This window comes from Ascaphus truei, chromosome 3 (assembly GCF_040206685.1).
Source record: "Ascaphus truei isolate aAscTru1 chromosome 3, aAscTru1.hap1, whole genome shotgun sequence".
NCBI classification, from domain to species: Eukaryota; Metazoa; Chordata; class Amphibia; order Anura; family Ascaphidae; genus Ascaphus; species Ascaphus truei.
Window position 1 is genome coordinate 384,240,754 of NC_134485.1, and position 19,646 is coordinate 384,260,399.

Here is a 19,646-nt window from a genome sequence, read left to right on the forward strand (position 1 = left end):
TCCACTTTCATTTTTGGTTACTATTTACAGTACAGCCTTACTATGTTTAGACTATTTATACTCTTTTCCTGTGGTAGTGTGTTATATCAAGAGTAAATTATATAAGTAGCACCATCTACCAACATTTTTTGGTCCAGTATTAGTGCAGAACATAGCATCAGATTTATAAGATTAAAAAAATGCGTTATGTTAGGTTCCCTTCACTATTAGTGCTGTTTGTGTTACCCGTATTTCACTACGAATATATGAATAGAGTGTGTGTGTGTGTGTTGTGTGTGTGTGTTGTGTGTGTGTGTCACAGTGAGTACAGCAGTCCCTTTGTGTCTGGCTTCCCTTTACACATCCCAACCTTCCCATAATTCCCTCACCCTCCTCCTCTCCCTCCCTTCTTGTAGTAAGCTTTCTCCTGTGTGTCTGCTTGGCCCTCTCTCCACAAGAAGTCTGCCCCGTCTTCCTCCCCCCGCGTGTCTGCTGCTGCTATTGCAGCCGGTCTCTCCACCCCCCTCTTCCTAGTAGCTGTGTGGCTCAGCCCCGGACCCCCCTCCTCCTCCGCGCGCCCGGTTATATCCCCCTCCACCTTTATATCCCTCCTCTTATTTGGGGGTTTAGCATCCCTGCTCTCGGAGCCTCAGGGATACATTTTTTTTTACTCCACACTGCGTCTCAGGGGGCAGCACTCAGTCCTCCATCAAGAAAAAAAATAAACCGCACACACAGCAGGTAAGAGCAACTTCATCCCGTGTTTCCTCCGACCTGCTGCTAAGCAGAGAGCGGTCCCGGGGCGGCCCGTCCTGCGGGGAGTCGGTGCAGGGAGCCGGTGCGGCCGGGCTCTGGCCTGTCGCTGTATTCCCCTCTGCTCCTCACCGCCATCTTGCCTGACATTCATGGCTCGGTGTTTTGTTTTTTTCTGGATCATGTGTTCGACACAAATCCTCGGGGTATGCCTAGAAGCTCGGACATATATGTGTGTGTGTGGGTGTGTGTCTGCACCTTGTTTTATGTAGAGGGGTCAGGGAATATTTCGTTCAGAAAATAACATACAACTGAGAGGAGTATTCCTGTAATAAACGTATAACCTGCTTCTGCCATACTTACTACAGCGCAGGATAGCTGCGTGTGGTTGTTGGTGTTATTGAACATTACATTGCCTATGGTGGCTACGTACACGGCTTTACTACAGTATTTAGTTAGTAGTACAAAAATGATTATATATATTTTTTAATTAATGACACGACTCTAGCTTAACAGTGCTGTTTGCTGGAATAGTTGCATCTTGCTAACAAAAACTGTAGTGCTGTTTTGTTTTCGTGTTATGGAGTATTTTCTGCAGTAGACTTTAAACATAGGATATCACATTTAACTGCAGTGCTGTGCTGGTTGCAGCTTCTTTTTTTTGTTTTACCCACTGATTTAGATGCATACTATGTCTGCATTGTGTACTGTGTTAGTAACGCACAGGTTTACATTGTGCAGCTATTGATTGCTTTCAAGCACTGTAGAAATGATCTGGAATTGCAGACACTAGCCTAACATTTCTGTGTGCCAATAAACCCTATTTTATACATTCTCACAAATTAAAGAGTTACATTTGACCATATTATACATAATTATAATAACAGTTTAAAATATTGTAGATTAAAAAAAAATAATCATATTGAATAATATTTAAAAATGTGGTAACAATGTAACAGATCTGACATTACGAAGTGATTCCAATAAATCACTAGTTTATTTGACCAGTTTCAGTATTTGTCTGTAATATATATATTTTTTTAGCACCAACCAGTTAGTTACACAGCACTTTACATTTTTTTTATTGCATTGCTTTAATTATTGTATTGTTGTAATTTACACATTTGTACGTTTAATATTTAGGAAATGTATTAGTTGGTCAATTTTTATTTACACTTAACAATGGGTTTACAATATCTGGGCCTTATTCATAAAGCAGAGGTAGTTGTGGAGCTTTGGTCTCATGTTACATTGTACAGCACTATTGCGAACACTGCTTTATGAATGAGGACCTTTGTCTACACTACTAGTTTTGAAAATAAATTACTAGAGATGTTTTTAACTTTTGATTCATACATGTTGAACGGTTCTAATTTTTTTCCTCATCAAAATGTGGTGATTTATGTTCATTAGTGTGTATCTATGTATAAATACTAAAGGCACAGCTAATTAATAAGCAATACATCAAACAAATGCTATGATGGCCTTGAATGACAAGATAAAAAGGTGAATTTCACAATATGTAATATTTTGTGGGATTTATAAGTTTACTATTACATGAGCAAAATAGGAACATTGGGCTGAAGGAGTAGTTCACTGAGGAAAGGCACTAACGTTGAAGCAGAGTAGCCTGGGCCAATTCCAGCTTCTTGTGAGCTTGGGCAAATCACTTTATCTCCCAGTGCCTCAGGGGCTAAATATTGTAAACTTGATTGGGTAAAACTTTATGTACATCACTGTGTACACAATCCAGCTATACCAGAATCAAATATATTAAACATGAAATACACATAGAGGGAATGGTTGCAGACTTGCAAACAGCCGTGCAGAGCTTGGGGTATTTTGTAAGGTGGGCCCTGTGGGCTAATATCTACCAGAAAAAATGCTGCTGCAATGGCGGCCACTGCCCTCCGATAGATAGAACAGACCAAGCGCAATTAAACAAAATGAAAATGTTTATTAATCAAAAATAGACATGCACAGAGCAAGGATCCTCTGACGTGCTTCATCCTAGGTATAGGACGTTGTCAAAGTCCTATACCTAGGACAAAACACGTCAGAGTATCCATGCTCTGTGTATGTCTATTTTTGATTAATACAATTTTTCATTTTGATTAATTGCGCTTGGTCTGTTCTATCGGAGGGCAGTGGCCGCCATTGCAGCAGCATTCTTTCTACCTTTTACACGGGCTGGAGCACGCCACCTTTTTATCCAGCTATCTGGCTCAACTAATTCAGCGTTACTCGGCAGACATCAGCATCAGATCGTGAGTACCAGCCAGCAGATTTCCGTGGTGTTGGACTCAGGGTGTTAGTGAGGGTAGCGTTCGGAGACTCCAGTGGTTTGCCGTGGGACTCTGTGTGTTCACCGGCACCTCGGTTTCTGATGCCGTTTGCTAGCTCCCCATCCTGAGTGAGTCCGTACACACATCTGGAGTTTAAGAAGCCCATTCTTTTTCATATAGCCCATATTCACGCAATTCAAGTGGAACTAAGAAGATCAGAATAATCAATTTTTGTACTGCTTTTTATCGAGCATCGGTCGTTGAGGTTTGTTCCTCGTTTTTGCTACATAATATCTACCAGAAACCCTGCATTGTGAAAGATCATATTGCTTCTATAATGATAATAATTGTTCTTGTATAGCGTTGCTAGTTTTTACATAGCGCTTTACATAGACATTTTGCAGACACAGTGCCTGCCCTGTGGAGCTTACAATTTATCTTTTTTTTTTTTTGGTGCCTGAGGCACAGGGAGATAAGGTGACTTGCCCAAGGTCACAAGGAGCTGACACTGGGAATTGAACCAGGTTCTCCTGTTTCAAATTCAGTGCAGTCAGTGTCTTTACACTCCTCGTTAAAGGTCTCTGTTGTGTCCCCACACTGGAGTTGCATTACATGACCTCCAACATTGGCTGATCTTCACAGTACTGATAGGCACTCGTATATAGCACCCTTGTTTTACCAATTGCAAACAAGGGTGAGAATTGTAACTTGCACTTCAGGTTGTAGCAATGCCTCAAATCTTGATTCAAAACACTATTGTGAAAGTTGTTCTGTCTTTTTATGTTTAATTTAAAGGGGCAGTACTGTGCAGTAGATTATTTTCTTTCACAGAATATTGATTGTTTATCGGTGAACCATATCTTTGTACCTTATCCTTCGATATGTACAACGAATACTGAAAATTGTTCTCAACTAAAATGTTATTGATCTATTGTATTTAAGGTTTTAATCAGCATACAGAATCAAGCAATAGGCCCATATTTACTTAGAGTTGCTACTTCCAGCATTGGATATCTTATGGCATAGCAACACTTAGTAAATATGGCCTTTGATCTAAACCCACAGTTATACTTTATATTAAATATTTCTGTTTCTTTGTCTTCAATAATTTATAGCAAATTCAAAATTATAGCCAACGAAACTGGCGAAACTATACAGGGAGAAACAATTGCCACGGATCTTTCATATTGATATTTCGGCCAATTCCAAAAGGGTAGCACTACAACCTGCAATTATGAAACAATTGAAAAGAAAGAGAAAAAGTAACTTCAGTGTTCAGGAAACTCAAACATTGCTGAAAGAAATAAAGAAAAGAAGAGATGTGATTTTTTCCAAGCAGCTTAACACAACCATTAATGAGATGAAACGTAAAGCCTGGGAAGAAATAGCGGAGTGTGTGAATGCGCTGGGCGAAGGAGAACAAAGAACGGGAACCGAAGTAAAAAGAAGGTATCTGGATTGGAGAGCTCTTATAAAAAGAAAGCAGCTCAATTCAGATGTCAAAGTTGGAAGCTCCGGGTTCCATTTCGCTTTGTCTGATCTAGATGATTCTATAAATGATGACACAGATGATAAACCAAGTGTGTTTACAAGTGAGTCAAGTTTGGAGTGGAAAAATGTGTCCGAGGTCCGAGAAGCAAATGAATCAATGGCTGAGATCAAAGTTGAAGAGGAAGAATATCCTCAAAGTTTTGAAGTAAGAATGTTTCTTTTTCTCACGTGCATTTTTGGGCCATTTTTAGATTTGGGTGGTTCACATAACAAATAGCATTTTTGCATGAGACTTGGTTGATTTCATCACAACTAGGAAAGCAATATGTGAAGATATGTTTAAATGGAAGGGTATAAAAGATTGGAAAACCTTTCCAAATGTAGTGTTACTTTGCAATTTATAATACGCTAGAGATGAAGTAAGGGTACAACATTAAGTTCTTCTACCATTTTCAACATTTACTTCCTTAATATATATGTAAATATTTTAGTCGTTAGTACTTTTAGGAGAAAAAAGCTCTCACAGACCACAGCAAATAACATTGGATCTAAAATGAATATTGCTTTTGTTAGGGAATAGTAATGAACGGTGAGCAACAGTCAGATATTATTTATGGGCTTTAAACTGGTGTCCATTTTTTTTAAGCATCAAAGGCCCAGATTCACATAGCTTGTTTATGGCCATAAAGAGATGTTGGCACTTAAGTTAACATATGTCTTCAAAGCTCACAGTGTTAAATGCTTTTTTTGACTGGAATGGGCATTGCGTTAACAATAAAGACCATTAGTACAGAGCTCTGTTATAGTTGACGTAAGAACCAAATTGTACGAACTGCTGTGTTGTTTTTGTTTGTTTTTTAAAGTGTTTAAATATTGGTCCTTTACTATTTTTTTTTTTTTAACCGAAACATGACACCTATAAGTTTTCTAAAATGTGTTTTTTTTTTTTTTTTTTTTTTAAAGGTAGTTTATTTAATATAATAGTTTTTGGAGAAAGGGAGTAAGATTCCAGAATAAAACAAAGGGAGAGGACAGAGGATTGGAGTACACGCCATATCACTAGAGTACAAAGGGTAGTAAAAGTACTGATTTGCATTTTTTTTAATACAAAGCTGGGCAATGCATGATTATAGAAAGAGCTTACATTCAAGGGCATATCTTGGTGGTAATCAGGGTTTATACGACTATTGTAAATATATGAAGCTAGAAATCTGGTGGAAGATTAGATTAAGATCAGGCCTAACATTGATCCTAATGGATATATCTTGTGCAGGGTTCCCAAATTGGGAAAAACCTGGGCCAGGAGTCGTTGCGTATGGCCGTAATTTTTTGCTTCTGGAAAAACAACCAGATCTTGAGTTTAATATGAGTGGAGGAATGGATCTCTGCTCTATTAGGTGGCTATTAAGACCCAGGTAACCATATAGATGTGGCTGATGAATTTGTTTTTGAATTTGTCAGCTCCCTGGGGTGTGTACTTCATAGGGCTGACTAAGGGCCCAGTGATACTGAGAGATTTAGAATCCTTCTGATTAAGGTTGCGCTTAGACTGCCGAGGCGACGGTGACGTGACGCTGCGGTTGCTGGAAAAATCAAATTGACTTGACTTTCAGTGATCGCGACCAAGCCATTGCATCGCTTCTGCTATAAGCGCACGCGACCGCGGCAATACATTTGTTTTGCTGTCGTCGGCACTTTAAGCGCAGCCTTAGCCATGGATTTGCCTCCAGGGAGGAGAGATTTTTCAATGGTTCTGTCATATGTATAGAGGGCTGCTGATACACGCAACTTTTAGTTCAAGGGTGCACAAACTTTGGGTGCTGCTCACACCCCCCTTACCTTTGTGCTGGTGTCAATTGACGCCACATTGCCATGGCGACGCATTGCCCAAACACTGCTGAATTAGTTCGTTACATAGGCCTCACGCGTTTCCCCAACATTTAATTTAAATGCCTTGGGGAAGAGCGCGGGGCCTCTGTAACCGCTGTGTCCCCTTCCCCCCCCCCCCCCCAAAAAAAAATCTGGGGCGCCCCCCCAGTTTGCACACCCCCTGCTCTAGAGCTTGTGGCAGATTATGGGAGGATTTGAGATCATGTCATCTGTGCCGGATCGATTTGACATGATTGCTTCACATGATCAGAGTGCTGAAGGGGCAGTGGAATTCCGACCACGTGGCCCCTCTGGCAGAGAGACACCGAAATCCTTAGCTGCTGTATGAAGTTAGTAGGTGGAAGAAGTTAACTGGATGGAGCATAGAGATCTTTTCCAGATATTCATTCAAGACTAGACTAGGGTTTTTTTTTTTTTTTTTTTTTTTCTAAAGACCAAAAGACATGAAAATTAATCTGAAAGAAGCTAACAAATGAAGGAAACCTGGCTGCTTGGTATTTCTTCAGTGGGGTTAAAAATTTCCACAATTCAGAGAAGATCGTTTCAGGCAACATCAGGAGCTTGGATAAGGTAGATAGCTTCATCACGTTATATATTTAATATTTCATCCCTAGTCTCTCCAAGAATATCAGGATACAGAGCGCAAGTAGTCCAAAGATGCAAATGTAAAAAAGGAGAGGGTAAAATAATGCAATAATGAAAAAACTGTGTACCGATTTTAGAACAAAAAACAATATTAACCCACTGTTATCAAATCGGACAGATTTGAGGATAACCTGCCAAACCAGAATTATCAGCAGGTGATCCTTGTATCAATTAGCAAGGGTTTCAAGGTATTGCTGCCATAAAAATAGGAGCACAAAACCTAGTGCAAATATGCTTTATACTAATAGAACACATGTAGGCTTAAAATGAGCATTGAGATCGCTGAGGGTCCAGGAGCAGTGCTGGAGACCTCTAAGGAATGCACCTCCTCCCTCCTTTCTCTGAGTTGGATTGTGAAGTCACTTCCATAAGAGGCGCCGCTTCAGGAGTACACGGAGCTGGATATCAGATGTTTGTATGTCGGGTGCAGTCCTTAGTCTCGGCACATAAATACCCTCTATGCATGTTGTCCTTCACGATCTTCAGAAGTAATCACATTTCAAAGGGTTGTTCTTCTTAAATATTCCCATATCTGGTGATGTCACGGTGCAAACTAAAAATAATAATGTATTTAATACAGGAAAAATATGTAATAGCATGGGCATTAAAAGCAAAGAGAGAGGAGTCGGTACAAATAAAACAAATATCTCTATGCAAAATAATAATCTACTATAAGGGCTCTAATGGACCCTCAGATTCAGGCTGTTTATCGATTAATTAGAGTCCAGGTTCTTTGAAAGAGAGTAAGTTTATTGATACTTACAATACAAACACGTTTTATTGATACTTACAATACAAACACGTGCAGGGAGAATCAATTTGTCATGCAAGACTTCTGGCTGATTCTGAAGAAAGGCACTCTTTCTTCAGGTTTTTATACAGCTTGCTGTACATCACATGTTGCATTACCAAGCAGATTACAAAAACTGACTTGTCATTCCTTAGCAATTCTATATTGAAAGCCTGACTTGTCTTTTCTCAACAATTCTTTATTAAAAGGCTGAATTGTATTTTCTCTGCAATTGTATATCTGTTTTTAACTTGAAAAAAAAATAGTCTGTCACATACTCTGGAAGATTGACCAACCCTGTTGTTGATTGTCAACTGCCTACTAACAGTTTTTATTTTTTTTGTATTTTTTAACTGAGAGCAGAACCATTGGTCATCCTGACATACATACATACATACATACAGACACATTTAACCCATTCACCACATGTAGTTATTACATTACAAGCAACTCTTGCCCCCTCTATCAGCAAAAATACCCTATAAGTCCAAATTTCCACATCAGTGCCATACTTAAACTGCATATTAGAAAATGTTTAAAACTAAAAGCATTGATCAAATCAAAGTAATAAAATACAAGAAGAACTTGATAAATCTATAATATAGATTTACAAGTGTAATGTATGTAAAATTCTCCTAGTTTTTAAGGCCTAGGCCCTTCCTTACATGTCGGCCCTAATTTCTTGCTGTACGCCATCCGACCCTTGCGTTATGCTCAATGATGTCTTCTCTCTACCCCTTTTTTGTATCTAAAGCCCTCTCCCACCTAAAACCTTTCACTCACTGTTCCACACCTGGAATGCCCTTTCCCCCTCAATATCCGACTTGCACCCTCTCTATCCATCTTTAAGCCTCATCTTAAAACACCTCCTTTAACAAAGCATATGGGTAGCTCCGTCGCTGATACTATATACCTCATACATCAACCATGGCCCCTAGCAGATGCACTTACCAGAACACCTTTCTAGTGTCTCTGTACTTTCTTTCAACTCGCCAATTAGATTATAAGCTCTTTGGGACAGGCACTACTTTTCCTAATGTTACTTTTATGTCTCAAGTGCTTTTTCTCAATATGCGTTATATTATGTCACATTTAGAACTGCTGTGAAGCTATATATAGATATAGATATTTTATTCAATTAAATAAAAAATCAATTAGACTGTATACAATAACAGTAACTAAAAAATCTTTTACTACTTTTTTTTTTTTTTCACATTCTCATAAGAGCCATCACCGAAAAAGAAACCGACAAGATATAGACCTCCCAGGGTGATTAGACCAAAAGAACGTTGATCTAAAATTCCACATTGAGTCCATGCGGTTGTAGTGTACGTAATCTGTGGTTAGTTCAATTACCGCCAATTCAATGGTGTTGGACATATTCGATACCTGTTTAGATCAACCCTGACACATCTTAACTATGAAACCTTTTAAAATGGAGACTTACATTGTGACACTGTAGTCTAGAGTGATTTTACGAAATATGTTCTAAAATGCAAAATCTCACATACTGTAAGCCCGAGAGGCACGTCAGAACGTTCACTGATCGCTTTTTTTGTTAATAAAACTTTATCTTTAAACAATTTATGACAAAAAGATTGAAACGTGTCGTTTTTTTTCTCTCTCGCAATTTATAAGCTTTACATCTGTCACATCCAAAAATAAGCCGTTTAGTTATTAACCAGATATTATTCTCTTTTTTTTTTTTGGAAACGCTAGGTGCTAATGTGTCTTTCAGATTTATTTATTTTTTCTTTAGTAAACGCCAATTGTGGGTTATCTGTTAGATTTTTGAGAATCTTATCCTGTTTTAACACGTGCCAGTGCCTTCTCATTATACAAATCTTGTGGGAGTCTTTATTAAACCGTGCAATAAAAGGGATACAAATTTCTTTTAATCATAGCTCTATTATCTAAATTGGCTGCTGTTTCCTTAGCTGAGAGACTTGCCTGTGATTTATAATTTCTTTCTATAAAGCAATTTTTCCAAAGGTGAAACTTGTTCTTTAAAAATACCTATATCTGTAGACTTCCGGTGACGTCAGCGTGCATGGTTGCCTGAGGGGATCGTTCCGGAGCCCTCCGGTGCATAAACTACCATAATAGAGCCAATCGGAAAGAAAATACCACCCAAAGTAACCAGGGCACGGCGAAGCTCTCAGGGGATGAGCAAAAAGCTGAAAGGGCCCGCGCAGCAGAGTGTATCGAGCTAGTTCATTCCGTCTCACAAATCCCCTGCCAGCGTCGGCTTGATCCAAGATGGCGGCCCGGCATGCTTGCTAGAAGGCCCAGAACACATGCCCGAACAGGACATCAGGAAGGACCACCCAGAAATCAGCAAAGACTACTTGGAGAATGTATTCCTGAAAATGCGCCAGGGATTCCAGGAAGATCTCTCTAAAGCCATCCACACGCTCAGAACAGATATGAATGTGCTAGCTGGGAAAACAGACACGTTGCAGAAAAAGGTAGAGGATATAGAACACTCCTACTCCCTAGCTGAGGATGAAATAAACAGGCTAAACTTTGAAATTTGGACTCTAAAAGAGAACGCAGAGGAACAAGAGAATAGGGACTGCCGCCAAAACCTCCGCGTGCGGTACATTCCGGAGTCAGTAGAGACTACCAACCTACAGCCCTATCTGAAAGACCTGTTTACCCACCTGGTACCTGAGCTGGTGCAGGATCAATTGGAACTAGATCGAGCACACAGGACCCTGGGCCCGATATCTTCAGACCCTAAAAGAGCCAGGGATGTCATCATCCGTTTTCATTCCTATACAACAAAGGAAAAAGTTCTCTCAGCTAGAAAGAGGTGAGGTACCATTTCGTAATACCCACCTGGAAATTTACAGCGACTTATCTAAAGCGACGGTGGACAGGCGAAGAGAATTGCGGCCCCTTGCACAAAAATTAAGGGAACACAAAGTGAGATATAGATGGGGCTTCCCCTTTAAATTGATGGTGCAAGCAGGGGGGAAGCTCCACGCGGTGTCTTACCTGGAAGATGGCCCCCGATTCCTGAGGGCCCTGGGAACCCAACGCACAGGTGACGAAGCGGCGCCTGAAGGAACAGAAGAAGAACAGTCCAGTCAAGGACCGGCGAAAACACCAAGGGCCTCACAACGCCTGGCTTCTCAGAGGAACCCGACGCACGAAGAGTGAAGAGGAACAGCGGAGCAGTGGACATCTTCCCCCCCCCCCTTTTCCACAGAGCCGCAGCAGCGTGAAACCCCTAAATATAAGAGCAACCTCTTGTTTGACTACAACCTGAAATGCAGACCCTATGGCGCAGGACAGTGATCACGCCACACAGCTTAGATGATTGACCTGTCTGCCATTTTCTGGCCCCTCTCCCCACACCCGCTGAGAGGAGAGAACACCCGGCGAAGACGGCGTTAAACCCGTGGTCTCTCTGACGCTTCTTTACAAAGGCCAACCCGGCAGCTAGTTGTAGAGCTGGGGATTCGATAGAAAATCCACGAGTTTTTGAAGAGAGGGACTCAAGCCCTGTCGTGGTCTGGTGAGCATGGGGTTGTGATTAAAGAAGCAAGCGGTCCCGAGATAGATCAGGGGTGGAATTGAGAGGGGAGACGGAACGAGGGAGGTTGGAGACTACCAAAAGCTAATCTGATTATGCCCAGGTTTAATTTAAAGTCTAATTGGAAAAATTCTCCCATAGGAAAGTCTACACCAGTTATATCAAGTTAAAATCACTGTAAATGTCAAAATCTATTTTATATGTTGAACAATGTTGATCCTCTGGCACCACCTTGTGGTGAATTCAAGAAATGTTGAAAATGCTGGGACTATCATAGAGAGAGAACTAGAGGAAAAAGAAAATAAATAAATTCCAGATAGTCATAGTGTTCAGAATTAACTAAATCCTATGTTAGGCCTAAGTATTTAACTACATGTTGCCAATATCTTATGTTATATTGTGTTATGTTTTTTTTTACAATGCCCTATATCGCTCCAATTGGTTATGTGGATACCACCGGGGGACTCCATGTTCTCCCTAATGGGTACCGGGACGCGACACATGGAGAAGTCTCCAGAGGGCAATATGTCCAACCCTCTCACCCTTAGCGTGGTGAGGGTCACTATGTTGGGGTGCGATTATTGTCCACTTTCTCTTTTCTTTTTCCTTTCTACTATTCTCCTCTCCTGCCCCACCCCAGCTGCCCACTCCTCCCCTCTCCTCCCCAGCCCTCGCCCAGTACAGGTCAACTAGGGATCCGAGGAATTAGAGACACAGATATCAATAATACACAAGGATTTCACCTAGGCAAAAACACAATGGAAGAGCATAGGCTGCCCCACCACCTTGGGAAAGTGGAGGGACCACAAGACCTCATTCAATTAAAAGAAAAATGGCCAATAAAACATCACTAAAACTGGTATCACTAAACGTAAAGGGGCTGAACTCTGTAATAAAGAGAGAACTTGCCCTACAAGAACTCAAGAAAACAAATGGTGATATTCTATTCCTCCAAGAGACCCACTTTAACACTACATCCCCCCCAAACACATTCAAAAGAATTTATCATCAAGCATATTATGCGTCCTGCACAGCAAAAAAAAAGAGGGGTAGCTATACTATTCAAACACAATATTCCATTTACTTTAAACAGAGAGGTTTCAGACCCAGAAGGCAGATATTTAATTCTATATGGATCCCTTTCAGGGGTAGAAATAATCTTGGTTAATATATACTCCCCAAATGAAGGCCAAGTGAAATTTTTGAAGGATGTATGTGAAAGTATATCCCCCCAACCTAAAACTACACTACTCTTGGTAGGAGACATGAACATGATAGCAGTCCCAGAGCAAGATAGAGCAAGCGGACAAGGAACCCCACCCACGCTCTACGGAAAAAAATGCTAAATAATTTAGAAACCTATTAAAAGAATTCTCGCTCACTATATTTGTAGGGCGCAACACCAGGGCCAACGGGACTACACGTTCTTTTCACCCCCACACCAGACCTATTCGAGGATTGACTACTTTCTGGGTACCAAAGACATTCTACAGGCATCCTCCCAGTCAAACATAGGATCTATATCATGGTCAGACCACGCTCCGGTGTCACTGGTTCTCTCCCCTTCTGTAAAAACAATCAATATAATTGGAAACTAAACGACTCATTGCTAAATCAAATGGATGTAGAGTTTGATATTAAAAGCTCAGAGAATATTTTATGCTGAATAAGGGCTCAGTAGAGTCACCAGCAATGTTATGGGAAGCCCATAAGGCCATAATAAGAGGAGCTATCATTTCCATAGCATCACACAAGAAAAAAGCTAAGCAAAAACAATATAATGAATTAGCTGAGAAAGTACAGCTCCTTGAACAAAAACACAAAAATAACCCCTCAAAAAAATTATTTAAATTATTAGACAAAACCAGATCTGAATTTAAACGGACTCAACTAGACTAAGTGGAGAGAGCGTTAAGGTGGACCAAGCAAAAATACTACGATAAAGGCAACAAAGCTGACCGTCTATTAGTGTCCAAACTTAGAGGTCTGAGAACCAAATCGCAAATCACATCTATCCAAACTAGGTCAGGAGAAAAAACATACAATGAGAAGCAAATAGCAAAGGAGTTCTCTGACTTCTATTCTAAATTGTATAACCTAAATTTCCCAAAGAACCGATCCTCTGGATCAGAAGCCATTTCCAGGTATTTGGAGTAATGTAAACTTCCAGAACTATCGGAAGAGAATATTCTAGAACTGAACAAAGATATATAACGCTGGAAGAATTATTAGAAGCCATTGCTCAATTGAAAGCTAGCAAAACGCCAGGCCCAGAGGGCTTCTCAAATCAGTACTATAAAACATTTAAGATGGTGTTATCCCTGTATATGCTGGATGTATTTAATTAGTTTCTAGAGGGAGCGGCCATACCGACATCAATGTCCAAAGCAAATCTAGCAATTATACACAAGGAAGGGGGAGACCCACTACACTGTGGTAACTATCGCCCCATAGCCCTCCTTAATTCGGACTTAAAACTTTTTAGCAAACAGACTTGCCCAATACTACCCAGTTTAATCCATATAGACCAGGTCGGGTTTGTCTCAGGAAGACAAGCCTCCGATAATACTAGAAAAATTATCAATCTTATAGACCATGTACATCTCTCAAACACGAAGGCTATCCTGCTGAGTCTAGATGCTGAAAAAGCATTTGACAAGTTAAGATGGGACTTTTTAGATCAAACACTGATTAAATTCGGATTTAGGGGCCAGTATCTAGAGGGGATAAGAGCCCTCTACAAAACTCCCACAGCTGTCGTGAAACTCCCAAGAGGAGACTCAAATCCCATAAAAATTAATAATGGTACCCGACAAAGATAGTAAACACAAAAAACAAAACTGTGCGCTACTACCTAACTACCTATAAAGTTTAAATGTATAAATATATACAGTGCAGTGACTATACCATCAATTTAGTGATAAAAAATTAAACCACAACTCCCACAGTGAGATAATTATACATTAAATAATAAGTGCCACATAACCATGTTGGGGATAATGGCGTCTGCAGCTGTAAACGCAGGGGTGGCTCAGCACCCCACACACACTAAGAGAATGGAAACAAAAGAAAACAGCGCACAACGCCAAATAGTGAAGCAAATTCAACAATATATTATAGAATTAAAAAGGGGGTAATATATCTGCGTACATGAAAAAAGTTGGTAAAAGGCATGTAGTGTGTATCACACTGTTTACCACTCGGCAGCTGTTAGCTGTAGATTCAGGTGCTTGCTTCCCTCTGCTGCTGCAGCTCAGTTGATTCTGGGGCAGGACGTCAGTCTTTTCACTCCCAAGGGGATTTCCCTTCATGCAGCCAGGTTCAGCAGCTGGTACTGGGGCTCGGTGAAATCGCTCCTGCTTCCTGGCCGATATGAAGCTGCTCCTGTACCTCGGCAGGTGTATCCTCTGCACAGAGGTTAAAACGCAGCTTGCTGGGGTGCCCTCAGCGTGCCACGGTGCCGCTCGGTCGCGGGACGCTGTGTAATGACGTCTCTGTCTACACAGCAGTGGTGGATTCAATAGGGAAGTTTGAACAGTCCCTGAAGAAGTAGTTAATTCTACGAAACTAGTTGGATGTAACATTCTATTGCCTTATATCTGCTTACATTGGCCTTTGTCTATGTATTGGCCTGTCCTGTTTTTATTTCATCCTGTGTGCTGTTTTGGACACTTGTGAGAGACTTTGTAAGACTGTTCAAACTTCCCTATTGAATCCACCACTGCTGTGTAGACAGTGACGTCATTACACAGCGTCCCGCGACCGAGCGGCACCGTGGCACGCTGAGGGCACCCCAGCAAGCTGCGTTTTAACCTCTGTGCAGAGGATACACCTGCCGAGGTACAGGAGCAGCTTCATATCGGCCAGGAAGCAGGAGCGATTTCACCGAGCCCCAGTACCAGCTGCTGAACCTGGCTGCATGAAGGGAAATCCCCTTGGGAGTGAAAAGACTGACGTCCTGCCCCAGATTCAACTGAGCTGCAGCAGCAGAGGGAAGCAAGCACCTGAATCTACAGCTAACAGCTGCCGAGTGGTAAACAGTGTGATACATGCCTTTTACCAACTTTTTTCATGTACGCAGATATATTACCCCCTTTTTAATTCTATAATATATTGTTGAATTTGCTTCACTATTTGGCGTTGTGCGCTGTTTTCTTTTGTTTCCACCTGACAAAGATGCCCCCTGTCTCCGCTTCTGTTCGCCCTCTCCATAGAGCCCCTGGCAACTACAATCAGAGACGAAAAGAATATTAAAGGAATTGAAATTGGAGAGACAAACTATAAAATATCCCTTTTTGCCGACGACATCATCCTTACTCTAGCCAACCCCTTGACGTCCCTCCCGAACTTACATTCCCAACTAGGCCAATTCAGTAAAATTTCGGGGTACAAAATTAACACGGACAAGTCGGAGGCACTGAATTTATCCCTGACAGTACCCGAAGTTAAGCTGCTACAAGCAAACTTTTAATTATAAATGTAGCTCGACAAAGATTAAATATCTGGGAATACAGATAGCAAGTTTCTATAAATCCCTATACCAATATAACTATCCCCCCCTTTTTGAAAAGATATAAAAAAAGATCTCCAGAGCTGGAGCGAATATCAGATATCTTGGCTAGGAAGAATAGCCACAGTTAAAATGAATATTCTGCCAAGACTCTTATATTATTTCCAGACTCTACCAATAGACATCCCACTGTCTGAGCTCAAAAATATTCAAAACAGAATTTTCCAATTTATATGGAAAAACAAAAGACCAAGGGTTGCTAGATCAATTTTGCTAGCTCCAAAGGATTGCAGAGGTTTGGGAGTCCCGGATATCACTAAATACTATTTGGCGGCCCAACTAAAACAAGTTATAATGTGGAACAATGATCCAACTACAAGTTGTTGGCTTGGGATTGAGTTTACCTATGCGGAACCTCTGTCTCTTCCGGCCGCTCTTTGGGCCGAGGGAGGAAGAGAAACCTTCACGGAAAAATTTAAACTGGGAGCAATGAGATGTACATGGAAGATATGGGCTAGAAACAAGGGGAAATATGATCTGGCATCCTCCCCTACATTATTGACCCCTATATTTAACAACCTCGAGTTTCTTCCAGGCTGACTCCCAAAGGGACTTGGTAAATTTAAAGAGCTAAAAATGGGAATAGCCAATGACTTTGTATCTAAAGGTAAGATTTTACCACTTCCAGATTTAGAGAAAAAATATCAAATTACAAACCTACCAGTATTTGGCTTCTTACAAATTCGACACTATTTACAAACAGTCTCAAAAGATTCGGCATTTTCGGCCCTAACAAAATTTGAAAGGCTATGCAGAAGAGGCTATTACTGTAAAGGTCTGATTTCGGAGGTGTATCTGGGCCTGGTGATATCCGCAGCACACTCTAATCATAGTTAAATGCTAAAATGGGCAGAAAATTTAAATTTAGAATTAGAGACGACTGGGAGGATATTTGGGAAGCAGCCTCCAAAACATCAATTTGTACCACTATAAAAGAGAATATATATAAAATCTTATTTCATTGATACATAACCCCGAATAGGCTGAGCCAGATCTTCCATGGGTCCTCAGATTTGTGCTGGAGAGGATGCGGGCAAAGAGGAAACATGGCTCATATCTGGTGGAATTGTCCAAAAATTCAGGGGTTCTGGATCATGATACAAACAATGATACTAGAACTCCTGGGGATGGAGATAGAGGTGGACCCGCTGTCTATGATCTTAACCAAACCGATAGAGGGCCTACAGCCGCAAGTGGGTAAAATGATAAATCATGTCCTCACAGCAGCCCGTTGCTCGATTGCCGCGGCCTGGAAAAAGATCAATGCTCCCTCCAGACAGACAGTATTGAGAAGGATTAGGGAAATTAAGGTAATGGAACTCCTCTCAGCACAATTTAGCCAAAAGGTAGATATATTTCAAAAGATCTGGGAAATTTGGCCAGAAGATTAACAACCTTAAGAGTTGAGCCACCGAATATCGGGACTGACAACTTTCTCTCCCCCCCCCCTGTCCACTCCCCCCCCCTCTTTACCCCACCCCTCTTTCTCCTCTCTGCTCTCTTCTATCCTTTGACTTTTCACAGAGAGATACACAAGGAAGCGGCCGCTACCCCAATAAGATTTGAAAAAGTTACTTGGATCACATTAAAAGAAAGTAGATAAATAGGAAAAGACAACAGTGCAATGTTCATGTTTAAATGCAATGTTTAATTTTTTCTCTTCTTAAGAATGTGAGTCTGTATCATTTATATGGAAACGTTTATTGTATGATGTCTATCTCTCGAAAAACAATAAAAAAAAATGCTTTGCTGTGACGTCCCCCCCCCCCCCCTTACCTCGCGTGGCTTCAAATGATGCCACAGGGTTAAGACGTCACGTTACCATGACAACGGTGACATCACATGACCCCGCTGCGTCATTTGATGCTACGTTGCCATGGTCACGCGTCCTGAACCGGCTGAATCTCGGTAAGTAGAGGTTGCAGAGGCCTTGTGCAGTCCCCCGGCATTTAATTTAAATGCCTTGGGAAACTGTACTTGTAACCATGTATTATTTGTTTTACTCTGTGCCCAGGACATACTTGAAAACGAGAGGTAACTCTCAATGTATTACTTCCTGGTAAAATATTTTATAAATAAATAGTAAAAGAGCGTGAGACCTCTGCAACCGCCCGCACCCCTAAAAAATCTCAGGGGGCGCGCCCCCCAGGTTGCACACTACTGCTCTATGGAAGTACAATGCAATTGATGATTAATTTAGCACATAACATCTGTTTTTTGGCACTGCCATTTAAAATTTTTATGAAAAAAAAAATATTTTTAAATACCACATCTCATGATGTTACTTTTTAATTATTTAGAACCTAATCACATTTGTGAGTCGAAAGCCACTACGCTTAAAAACAATTTTTTTTTTTTTTTAAATTAAAGTACTTTTGTCATCCCACAAAAATAGATTAATCAGATAATGGGGAAACAACTTAAGACTTGTGATATGATACATTAGATTATGAAAGAGTAGTATTCTTTTGATTTTACGTTTTGACCTAAACATAATAAATGATGGGGTTTGTGTGGTCGAATGTATAAATTATGTAATCCTCATGAAAAATTAACACCATTCCTTGTACAGGTAGAGTATTTTCTTTTAGCTTCTTAGACCTACATATTAAAACTAAAGTAACTCAAGTCTACAGAACCTAATACCAGATATAACATTTTAAGTCATTGGGAGACTTCCATTGACTGCATCCGGAATGGCTGATTAGCGAGGGAGCTCCTGGGACCCTCTTAGTATAACGCGATCAAAAGTCTATTTTTCACCCCTAGATTTTTATGCCTCCCCGACAGATCGACCGGCCAAGTCTGCTATGTCTAGCAAACTTAAAAAGCCGCCCACCCAGGGTGTTTTCTGTTTTTTTTATGGGCTCTCAGCGCTGGTCGGGCTTCAGTAGTTATCCCCTTTGTAAATGAACCCTTCAAATATTTAATTATTTGTCCAGGGTGACTATTGGAAGGTGACGCGAGCTCAGGCCTTTAATCCTCCTACTAAGATACAATGGTATCTGTTACAGATGGGGTTTCCCGTTTTTAAGCTTATTGTGGTCAGAAATGGCAAGCATCTCGCCATTAGACACCCAGAGGAGATTGAATAATTTATCCGTGTATTGAGCCTACCTCCACCACCTGCCCAGACTCGCGAGCACCCGAGATCTCAAAGACCGGATTGAGGCCCGGGACCCTCCAGGGCCTCTGAGAGACTTGCGGGGCAAAACGCGCTAAGAACAGAGACTTAAGAGAAAAAATCCATCCATCTCTACGAACAATGCCCTGTTTCAACACCGATCACCACCTGAAGGAAGAAGACCCATCCGACCCCACTTACCTGAAAGGCAGCAGCAGTTTCTGTAGAAATTTTGGATCCGACGCTCGCCTCCGGGTTTTGGCCTGGGGAGCTTTGTCCGTGGATTTGTTCTAGCCTCCTCATACTGTCGGTGCACAGGTGCAGCTGGTGCCTTTTTTGAGCTGCTGCCCTATTTCCTATGTTGATATCTAAGAAGGAGATCTGCCCGTAGAGGGTATTTGGTTGGGTGGGCGAGAGGGGGGGGGGTCTTATTACTGGCCAGAGGCCCGACCATGGCTGCGATCTGTCCTGCTTATTTTTCTGGATCCGGGGTCTAACGCAGGAAGATCAACCATCCATCTGGAACACCCCGACAGGCTGTTGCCCTCCACAGGTCTGATTTAAGACCGGGGTGGAAC

The 19,646-nt window shown here is 41.2% G+C and overlaps 1 protein-coding gene across 2 annotated transcripts in view; it reads left to right on the forward strand.

Annotated features, from left to right (window-relative positions):
- Nucleotides 1–331: 331 nt before the first annotated feature.
- Nucleotides 332–19,646, forward strand: part of MSANTD4 (Myb/SANT DNA binding domain containing 4 with coiled-coils) — a 35,596-nt gene continuing 16,281 nt past the window's right edge. The window contains exons 1-2 of one of the 2 annotated variants that reach the window (XM_075592387.1): nt 332–720; nt 4,133–4,713. In XM_075592387.1, the coding sequence (XP_075448502.1) occupies nt 4,252–4,713 (462 nt within the window). In that variant the 5' untranslated portion in view covers nt 332–720; nt 4,133–4,251. The remainder of the gene's footprint in view (nt 721–4,132; nt 4,714–19,646) is intronic. The other variant, XM_075592386.1, reaches the window with a different exon arrangement.